The sequence below is a fragment of the Ranitomeya imitator genome, chromosome 3 (genome assembly GCF_032444005.1).
Source record: "Ranitomeya imitator isolate aRanImi1 chromosome 3, aRanImi1.pri, whole genome shotgun sequence".
In the NCBI taxonomy this organism is placed as follows: Eukaryota; Metazoa; Chordata; class Amphibia; order Anura; family Dendrobatidae; genus Ranitomeya; species Ranitomeya imitator.
In genome coordinates, this window is record NC_091284.1 from 89,789,753 (window position 1) to 89,801,145 (window position 11,393).

At 40.4% G+C, this 11,393-nt stretch overlaps 1 protein-coding gene across 1 annotated transcript in view; it reads left to right on the forward strand.

The window, feature by feature from the left end:
- The window catches only part of LOC138672764 (uncharacterized), a 143,877-nt gene extending 133,258 nt beyond the window's left edge, over positions 1 to 10,619 (forward strand). Inside the window, exon 19 of the mRNA XM_069761099.1 lies at positions 9,001 to 10,619. Coding sequence (XP_069617200.1) covers positions 9,001 to 9,177 — 177 coding nt within the window. The 3' untranslated portion in view covers positions 9,178 to 10,619. The remainder of the gene's footprint in view (positions 1 to 9,000) is intronic.
- The last annotated feature ends 774 nt before the right edge of the window (positions 10,620 to 11,393 follow it).

Consider the following 11,393-nt stretch of genomic DNA (forward strand, 5'->3'; position numbering starts at 1 on the left):
TACAAATATCAGGTATATCAGTGGGAATTCCCATTAACCACTGACGCTGACGCCGTGTGACAGGGTCTGGATTACATCGCGCATGCGTCACATTATGTGGCGATTTGAATATTTTATATCTTTTCCTTACCGGGGATACATTGGTGCCTTCATATTTTAGGACTTACCATTTATTGCGATGTATTTGTATGCACTTAATATGTGTCTCTGCATTGGTATGCCTAGCTCCTTGTTGCTATGTAGCCATGGTGACGTTATACTACTTCCGGGTCACATTCCTTGAACTTTCCTCCCTGCTCTAAGCATATCAGTTCTGCCCACCACTGACGTCGCTGTGTACTGACAGCATCGGCATTACATCTGCGCATGAGTCCTGTATATTGCGGCATTATCTTTTCATAATATTCTGGTTTCGGGAAGGGCGGTCTATATAATCTGGGATAGAACATATCCCTTTACTGAGTTTTTTACTATATTCTCAGTATCTATGATTACACATACTATTTCAATATGACATCACTTCCGGATGACGCCTATTGGTTCTGGTTCCTTTTTAATGCACACACCGTCTCATTTTATCATGTCCCCTGACAAAGGCTGTGCCGAAACGCGCGTCGGGGCGACGTGGGTTTCTCAGGCTATCTCCCTCTTGGATTTCTCCGGTGGTTCCACGCTGTTACTCGGGTAAGATATGCTGATATTCCAAACATGGCGTATGTTATATGTTTCTCTATGGTCTCTATGTTTGGCATCACTATCGCCACCTAGAGGCTGTTGATTCTTATCTGATTGGTCCTGCCGTTTTATATGTATTAAATTGGGAGTATTCATGATATGATTTGTATGGATTTAGGACAATAGAGATACAGTGGGGCAAAAAAGTATTTAGTCAGTCAGCAATAGTGCAAGTTCCACCACTTAAAAAGATGAGAGGCGTCTGTAATTTACATCATAGGTAGACCTCAACTATGCGAGGCAAACTGAGAAAAAAAAATCCAGAAAATCACATTGTCTGTTTTTTTAACATTTTATTTGCATATTATGGTGGAAAATAAGTATTTGGTCAGAAACAAAATTTCATCTCAATACTTTGTAATATATCCTTTGTTGGCAATGACAGAGGTCAAACGTTTTCTGTAAGTCTTCACAAGGTTGCCACACACTCTTGTTGGTATGTTGGCCCATTCCTCCATGCAGATCTCCTCTAGAGCAGTGATGTTTTTGGCTTTTCACTTGGCAACACGGACTTTCAACTCCCTCCAAAGGTTTTCTATAGGGTTGAGATCTGGAGACTGGCTAGGCCACTCCAGGACCTTGAAATGCTTCTTACGAAGCCACTCCTTCGTTGCCCTGGTGGTCTGCTTTGGATCATTGTCATGTTGAAAGACCCAGCCACGTTTCATCTTCAATGCCCTTGCTGATGGAAGGAGGTTTGCACTCAAAATCTCACGATACATGGCCCCATTCATTCTTTCATGTACCCGGATCAGTCGTCCTGGCCCCTTGGCAGAGAAACAGCCCCAAAGCATGATGTTTCCACCACCATGCTTTACAGTAGGTATGGTGTTTGATGGATGCAACTCAGTATTCTTTTTCCTCCAAACACGACAAGTTGTGTTTCTACCAAACAGTTCCAGTTTGGTTTCATCAGACCATAGGACATTCTCCCAAAACTCCTCTGGATCATCCAAATGCTCTCTAGCAAACTTCAGACGGGCCCGGACATGTACTGGCTTAAGCAGTGGGACACGTCTGGCACTGCAGGATCTGAGTCCATGGTGGCGTAGTGTGTTACTTATTGTAGGCCTTGTTACATTGGTCCCAGCTCTCTGCAGTTCATTCATTAGGTCCCCCCGCGTGGTTCTGGGATTTTTGCTCACCGTTCTTGTGATCATTCTGACCCCACGGGGTGGGATTTTGCGTGGAGCCCCAGATCGAGGGAGATTATCAGTGGTCTTGTATGTCTTCCATTTTCTAATTATTGCTCCCACTGTTGATTTCTTCACTCCAAGCTGGTTGGCTATTGCAGATTCAGTCTTCCCAGCCTGGTGCAGGGCTACAATTTTGTTTCTGGTGTCCTTTGACAGCTCTTTGGTCTTCACCATAGTGGAGTTTGGAGTCAGACTGTTTGAGGGTGTGCACAGGTGTCTTATTATACTGATAACAAGTTTAAACAGGTGCCATTACTACAGGTAATGAGTGCAGGAAAGAGGAGACTCTTAAAGAAGAAGTTACAGGTCTGTGAGAGCCAGAAATCTTGATTGTTTGTTTCTGACCAAATACTTATTTTCCACCATAATATACAAATAAATTGTTAAAAAAACAGACAATGTGATTTTCTGGATTTTTTTTTCTCAGTTTGTCTCCCATAGTTGAGGTCTACCTATGATGTAAATTACAGACGCCTCTCATCTTTTTAAGTGGTGGAACTTGCACTATTGCTGACTGACTAAATACTTTTTTGCCCCACTGTATATATCTTGTTACATTATTCGATATACCTCAGCCTGATTGCCCATGTCCCTGTTCCTCTGTTTGTTTTGCACATATGGTTAATGGGAATTCCCACTGATATACCTGATATTTGTATACAATAAAGTTTTGCATTTTTATATATTCTTTGGCCTATTTGATCGCTTTGTCCTTTTTTGTTTGGTTTGTTGTTATATTTGCGATATGGCCATTCAGTAGTCTGTCACACGTTGGCATCTATATACTCCTCTAATTGATTATTATCTTGTTGAAAATTCATGCCATGTAAAATGTTACATAAGTGTGTGCTGAGACTTATCCTTAATGTTGCATTTCTGCAACAAAACGCATGCATAGAAACAACGCATGCGTCGTCAAAACGCAGCAAAACGCACACAAAAAAAGAATGCGTTTTTAATGTTAAGTATAGGGAAAAATAGCATGCTTTTTTTGCGTTTTAACCGCAAAAACGCAAAAAAAAAAAACCGCAAATGTGAAACCAGCCTTACATCAGCACAATTTTGGAAACAACATATTTTTTTGTTAGAAAGGGTTAAAAGTTGACCAGCAATTTCTCATTTTTACAAAAAAATTTACAAAACCATTTTTTTTAGGGACCATCTCACATTTAAACTCACTGACAGAAAATGCCCAAAAGTGACACCAATCTAAAAACTGCACCAATCAAGGTACTCAGAACCACATTCAAGAAGTTTATTAACCCTTTACGTGCTTCACAGGAACTGAAGCAATGTGTATAGAAAAAATTAACATTTAACTTTTTTTTACACACATTTTAATTCAGAACCAATTTTTTTATTTTCACAAGTGTAAAAGGAGTAAATGAACCACAAAATTTGTTGTGCAATTTCTTATGAATACGCTGATACCCCTATGTGGGGGTAAACCACTGTTTGGGTACATGGCAGAGCTTGGAAGGGAAGGAGTGCCGTTTGACTTTTTCAATGCAGAATTGGCTGGAATTGAGATCGGACACCATGTCACCTTTGGAGAGCCCCTGATGTGCCTAAACAGTGGAAACCCACCACAAGTTACACCATTTTGGAAACTAGACCCTTTAAGAAACTTATCTAGATGTGTGGTGAGCACTTTGAACCCCCAAGTGCTTCACAGAAGTTTATAACACAGAGCCGTGAAAATAAAAAATCATTTTTTTCCTCAAAAATGATTTTTTAGCCCGCAGTTTTTTATTTTCACAAGGGTAACAGGAGAAATTGGACCCCAAAAGTTGTTGTCCAGTTTGTCCTGAGTACACTGGGACCCCATATGTGGGGAGCCACTGTTTGGGCATGCGTCGGGGTTCAGAAGGGAAGTAGTGACGTTTTAAAATGCAGACTTTGATGGAATGGCCTGAGGGCGTCATTTTGCGTTTGCAGAGCCCCTGATGTACCTAAACAGTGGAACCCCCCACAAGTGACCCCATTTTGGAAACTAGACCTATCTAGATGTGTGTTGAGCACTTTGAACCCCCAAGTGCTTCAAAGAAGTTTATAACATAGAGCCGTGAAAAAAAAATCATATTTTTCCACAAAAATTATTTTTTCACCTCCAAATTTTTATTTTCACAAGGGTAACAGGAGAAATTGGACTCCAATTTGTCCTGAGTATGCTGGTACCCCATATGTGGGGGTAAACCACTGTTTGGGCGCACAGCAGAGCTCAGAAGGAAGGGAGCACCATTTGACTTTTTGAACGCAAAATTGGCTGGAATCAATGGTGGCGCCATGTCGCCTTTGGAGACCCCTTGATGTACCTAAACAGTGGAACCCCCCAACTCTAATTCCAACCCTAACCCCAACGTACCTCTGTCTTCATAGTAAAAGGGTATATACATATACCAATTTTTAGTTATTTGATTACGTAAATTTAATTTATGCCTATATTTTTCTCACTTCACCAACTTAGAATATTTAGTACTGGTGCATCACACACAAATCGGATCACAAAAATATTTAAACACAGGTTGTAATGTAACAAAATAGGTAAAAAGCCAATGGTTGTGAATTCTTTTGCAAGCCACAGTATGCTACAGATAACATTTAGACAGCAGTCAAATGAGTTCTTACTTTTCGAATGTATTCTTTGGGTTAGACAAGAAAAAGTGAATCCGGGTGGAAAATACAGGCTATAAAATTCTATTTTATTTCTGTCTTCATTAACCCCTGATCGACCGCCGACACGCCTTTTAACGGCGACTGTTAAGGGTACTTAAACCACAGCGCCGCTTTTTAACAGCGCTGAAGTTTAAGGTTATAGCGCCCCCAGTGGTAGATGACCCCAGAGAACATGATTCGGGTCGGTGTGCCGGTATAACGGCGACTGCAAAAAAAAAGGCAGATTTTCCATTTACCGTATTTTCTGGTGTATAAGACAACTGGGCGTATAAGAAAACCCCCAACTGTTCCATATAAAATATGGAATATGGTATATACCCGCCATGTAAGACGGGGGTCATCTTATATGCCCAGTCATCTTATACGGCGTGTGGTTCCCAGGGTCTGGAGGAGAGGAGACTCTCCTTCAGGCCCTGGGATCCATATTCATGTAAAAAATAAAGAATAAAAATAAAAAATATGGATATACTCACCCCTCCGACGGACCCTGGCTCTCAGCGGTGCAAGCGTCTGCCTCCATTCCTAAGAATGCAGTGAGTGAAGGACCTGCGATATCGCGGTCACGCGACCGCTCACGTGACCGCTCATGTGACCGCGACATCATCGAAGGTCCTTCACTCATTGCATTCTTAGGAACAGAGGCAGACGCTTGCACCGCTGAGAGCCAGGGTCCATCGGAGGGGTGAGTATATCCATATTTTTTTTTTATTCTTTATTTTTTACATGAATATGGATCCCAGGGCCTGAAGGAGAGTCTCCTCTCCTTCAGACCCTGGGAACCATCCAGGATCGCTCCGTGCACCTGTACCCGGCGTATAAGACGACCCCCAACTTTTGGGACAATTTTTAGGGGTTAAAAAGTCGTCTTATATGCCGGAAAATACGGTAATTTCTCTTTTCTCTGATGTGATTGCACATCAGAGGAGAGAGAAATAGGGTCCCCCGATCACCCCCCTGTACCTCTGGAGTCCCTGCCGACCCTCATGATGTCCCCCAGGCCAACATCTTCTTCCAGGAGAAAAAGGCGCAGTGCGCCTGCCGAGATCTGCCGGCCGGCACTCGGCAACAATAGGAAATTTTTCCTATTGGTTCATTTTGATCACTGTGGTAGACCGTATTACAGTGATCAAAATAAGAAAAAAAAATTAAATTAAACCCCCTTTTATCATTCCCTTAGTTAGCGAAAAATAATAAAATAAAAATATATATTTCCATTTTTCCATTAGGGTTAGAGGTGGGCTAAAGTGAGTTGGGCTTAAGTTAGGGTTAGCGTTAGGGTTGCAATTATGGTTAGGGTTGGGATTAGGGTTAGGGGTGTGTTAGTGTTAAGTTTGTGGTTAGGGTTATGGTTAGGGTGGGATTAGGGTTAGGGTTAGGATTAGGGTTATGGATGTGTTGGGGTTAGGCTTGTGGTAAGGATTATGGTAAGGATTATGGTTAGGGTAGGACTTAGGGTTACGGGTGTGTTGGGGTTAGGGTTGGAGTTAGAATTGGGGGGTTTCCACTGTTTAGGTACATCAGGGGGTATCCAAACGTGACATGGCACCATTTTTAATTCCAGCCAATTTTGCGTTCAAAAAGTCAAACGGTGCTCCCTCCCTTCTGAGCCCTAACATGCACCTAAACAGTGGTTTACCCCCACATTATGGTGTATCAGCATACTCAGGACAAATTGCACAACAACTTTGGTGGTCTATTTTCTCCTGTTACTCTTGGGAAAGGGAAAAAGATCATTTTTCTGGAAAAAAAATATTTTTTATTTTCACGGCTCTACGTTATAAAATTCTGTGAAGCACTTGGGGATTCAAAGTGTTCACCACACATCTATATAAGTTCCTTTGGGGGTCAAGTTTCCAAAATGGTGTCACTTGTGGGGAGTTTCCACTGTTTAGGCACATCAGGGGCTCTCTAAACGTGACATGGCGTCCGATCTCAATTCCAGCCAATTCTGCATTGAAAAAGTCAAACGGCGCTCCTTCACTTCCAAGCTCTGCCGTGCGCCCAAACAGTGGTTTACCGGCATATACGGGGTATCGGCGTATTCAGGAGAAATTGCACAACAACTATTGTGGTTCATTTTCTTTTTTTTACACTTGTGAAAATAAAAATAAATTCTGAAGTAAAATGTTTGTGAAAAAAAGTTAAATGTTCATTTTTTCCTTCCATTTTGTTTCAGTTACTGTGACGGGTTAATAAACTTCTTGAATGTGGTTTGGAGCACATTGAGGAGTGAAGTTTTTAGAATGGTGTCACTTTGGGGTATTTTCTGTCATGTACACCCCTCAAAGTGACTTCAAATGTGACGTGGTCCCTAAAAAAAAATGGTGCTGTAAAAATGAGGAATTGCTGGTTAACTTTTAACCCTTATAATTTCCTAACAAAAAAAATTGTTTCCAAAATGGTGCTGATGTAAAGAAGACATGTGGGAAATGCTATTTATTAAATATTTTTTGTGACATACAGTACAGACCAAAAGTTTTGACACACCTTCTCATTTAAAGATTTTTCTGTATTTTCATGACTATGAAAAATGTACATTCACACTGAAGGCATCAAAACTATGAATTAACACATGTGGAATTATATACTTAATGAAAAGTGTAAAACAACTGAAATTATGTCATATTCTAGGTTCTTCAAAGTAGCCACCTTTTGCTTTGATGACTGCTTTGCACATTCTTGGCATTCTCTTGATGAGCTTCAAGAGGTAGTCACCGGGAATGGTTTTCACTTCATAGGTGTGCCCAGTCAGGTTTAATAAGTGGGATTTCTTGCCTTATAAATGGGGTTGGGACCATCAGTCTTGTTGTGCAGAAGTCTGGTGGATACACAGCTGATAGTCCTCCTGAATAGACTGTTAGAATTTGTATTATGGCAAGAAAAAAGCAGCTAAGTAAAGAAAAATGAGTGGCCATCATTACTTTAAGAAATGAAGGTCAGTCAGTCCGAAAAATTGGGAAAACTTTGAAAGTTTCCCAAGTGCAGTGGCAAAAACCATCAAGCGCTACAAAGAAACTGGTTCACATGAGGACCGCCCCAGGAAAGCAACACCAAGAGTCACCTCTGCTTCTGAGGATAAGTTTATCCGAGTCACCAGCCTCAGAAATCACAGGTTAACAGCAGCTCAGATTAGAGACCAGGTCAATGCCACACCGAGTTCTAGCAGCAGACACATCTCTACAACAACTCTTAAGAGGAGACTTTGTGCAGCAGGCCTTCATGGTAAAATAGCTGCTAGGAAACCACTGCTAAGGACAGGCAACAAGCAGAAGAGACTTGTTTGGGCTAAAGAACACAAGGAATGGACATTAGACCAGTGGAAATCTGTGCTTTGGTCTGATAAGTCCAAATTTGAGATCTTTGGTTCCAACCACCGTGTCTTTGTGCGACGCAGAAAAGGTGAACAGATGGACTCTACATGCCAGGTTCCCACCGTGAAGCATGGAGGAGGAGGTGTGATGGTGTGGGGGTGCTTTGCTGGTGACACTGTTGGGGATTTATTCAAAATTGAAGGCATACTGAACCAGCATGGCTACCACAGCATCTTGCAGCGGCATGCTATTCCATCTGGTTTGCGTTTAGCTGGACCATCATTTATTTTTCAACAGGACAATGACCCCAAACACACCTCCAGGCTGTGTAAGGGCTATTTGACCAAGAAGGAGAGTGATGGGGTGCTACACCAGATGACCTGGCCTCCACAGTCACCAGACCTGAACCCAATCAAAATGGTTTGGGGTGAGCTGGACCGCAGAATGAAGGCAAAAGGGCCAACAAGTGCTAAGCATCTCTGGGAACTCCTTCAAGATTGTTGGAAGACCATTCCCAGTGACTACCTCTTGAAGCTCATCAAGAGAGTGCCAAGAGTGTGCAAAGCTGTCATCAAAGCAAAAGGTGACTACTTTGAAGAACCTAGAATATAAGACATAATTTCAGTTGTTTCACACTTTTTTGCTAAGTATATAATTCCACATGTGTTAATTCATAGTTTTGATTCCTTCAGTGTGAATGTACAATTTTCATAGTCATGAAAATACAGAAAAATCTTTAAATGAGAAGGAGTGTACAAACTTTTGGTCTGTACTGTATCTCTCCGATTTAAGGGCATAAAAATTCGAATAAATTTTACCACTAACATGAAATACAATATGTCACGAAAAAACAGTCTCAGAATCAGTGGGCTCTGTTGAAGTGTTCCAAAGCTATAACCACATAAAGTGACAGTGGTCAGAATTGTAAAAATTGGCTTGATCATTAGGTACCAAATTGGCGTCACTAAGTGGTTAAGCCTCAATGGAAACAATAAGGACAATGCTAAAAATATAGATAAATCAGAAGAAAATTAAATGTAATCTATTGTTTGAATGTCACTAACTAAACTTTCATGTTTTAGATTGAAATATTTGGTCGTGAGCTGGAGTTAAATGAATTAGACAACATAAAAGAACCCAAGAAAACATCAATATCTAAGAGGTTATCAGAATCAACAAAGCATCGTTCAGAAGCACGTTATATAGCCACAAGGAAAGCAAGTGCACAAAACTTATCTCACAATGTAACTTATAATTGATGCACAAAATGTGGAGTATTATTTTTTTATTCATTTTTCCGATACTCTGAAAGGGCCATTACATTTTTATTTGTTCACTTACATTTATGTTGTGAGGGCTTGTTTTTAAGGATGCGATGATGATGATGAAATTATTACACCAGTGGTACCATGCAGTTGTATATCATATGTTTGGAAAGGGTTAATAAAAGCCTCAACAAGTAATAAAAATACAATATACATATGTTACTCTTCTATTTTTAGCAAATTGCAATGAACACTATAGTTGTTATATTATTTAAAGCGTATCTGTAATTTGTGTACATGAAGAATAACATTATTTCTGGCCATTATGACTTGTACCTTGATTTTTTCATCAGATTTCCCCTCTGCATGATCCACTTTTTTTCTTTTTTTTCTCAGAGCTAATTGGTAAAGACAAGTTGCTGTGATGTCTTCCATACACTGTACACATGAAATTCTGTTGTATATCTCTATCTAGTGCACACTCAAAAGCAGCAGCATGGAAGATATTATATAGCAGTACTGAGCAGTGTAGCTGTGAATATAGGTTTAGAAGGAGTATACAGTCATGGATGCAAGTGTTGACACTCTTGAAATGAAAAAAATGAAGTATTTCTCCTAGAAAATTATTGTAATTATACATGTTTTGTTATACATAATATGAAAATCACATCTGAAATCAGATACAAAGTGGGCACGTTGACTCAATCTTTGCATTGTGTATCTGCCTGTGCCACACTAAGCATGGAGAACAGAAAGAAGAGAAGAGAACTGCCTGTAAATGTGAGAACCAAAATTGTTGAATGGTATCAACAATCTCAAGGTTACAAGTCCATCTCCAGAGATCTTGATTCTCCTTTGTCCGCAGTGCTCAACACGATCGAGAAGTTTACAACCCATGGCACTGTAGTTAATCTCCCTGGACATGAACGGCAGAGAAAAATTGATGAAAGATTGCAAAGCAGGGTAGTCCAGATGTTGGATAAGCAGCCTCAATCAATTTCCAAAGAATTTTAAGCTGTCCTTGAAATTTAGGGTTCTGGGTACATTCGTTGACATTTGAATGAAATTAACCACTATGGTAGGAGAGCCAGGAGGATCCCACTGTTGACACAGACATAAAAAAAACTAGAGACTGCACTTTGCTAAAATGTACATGAGTTCGGCAAAAATGCCTATAAAAATGAGTCATGTTTTGTTACGAAAACGAAAATATTGGAATGTACTTTTTCTGTACTTTTTCTATATCTTTAAAACGATATGAAGCGTTTGATACGCTTAAAATTGTTAATGAAACAATACAAAGTCTTATAAACACCCATTATATGTCAAATGTCTATTATAATATGGAATATTATATGTTATATGTTACCTAATGACAAACAATGCCTTCAAACTTGAATCTTGTTATGTTGCTAAAATGAAAATAAAAACATTGGAAAAGAAAATGTACATGAGTAAATCAAAATCCTTCTAGGAAAGTGTTTTGTGGACAGATGAGACCAAGATAGAGCTTTTTGGTAAAGCACATAATTCTGTTTACCGAAAATGGAATATGGCTTACAAAGAAAAGAACACAGTACCTACATTCAAATAGAGTGGAGGTTCAAAGATGTTTTGGGGTTGCTTTGCTGCCTCTGACACTGGGTACCTTGACTGTGTGCAAGGTATCATGAAATCTGAAGATTACCAAAGACTTTTAGGTCACAATGTAGTGTCAATTTCAGGAAGCTGGGTTTGCATCTTAGGTCATGGTTCTTCCAGCATAACAATGACACCAAACATACTTCAAGAAGCACCCAGAAATGGATGGAAACAAAATTCTGGAGAGTTCTGAAGTGGCCAGCAATTAGTCTGGATCTAAATCCCATTGAACACCTGTGGAGAGATCTTAAAATAGCTGTTAGCAGGAGGCGCCATTCAAATTTGAGCAGGGTCAGACTCTCTCACTGTAATACCGAAGAAATCTCTGATAGGTCCCGGGGCCTTGGTGGGCTTCCGGGCAGGATGTATTGCCCCGTCGCAATAGTTAACAAGTAGTGATGAGCGAGTGTACTCGTTGCTCGGGTTTTCCAGAGCTCGCTCGGGTGGTCTCCGAGTATTTATGACTGCTCGGAGATTAAGTTTTCATCGCCTCACCAGCATGATTTACAGCTATTAGCCAGCTTGATTACATGTGGGGATTACCTAGCAACCAGGCAACCCCCACATGT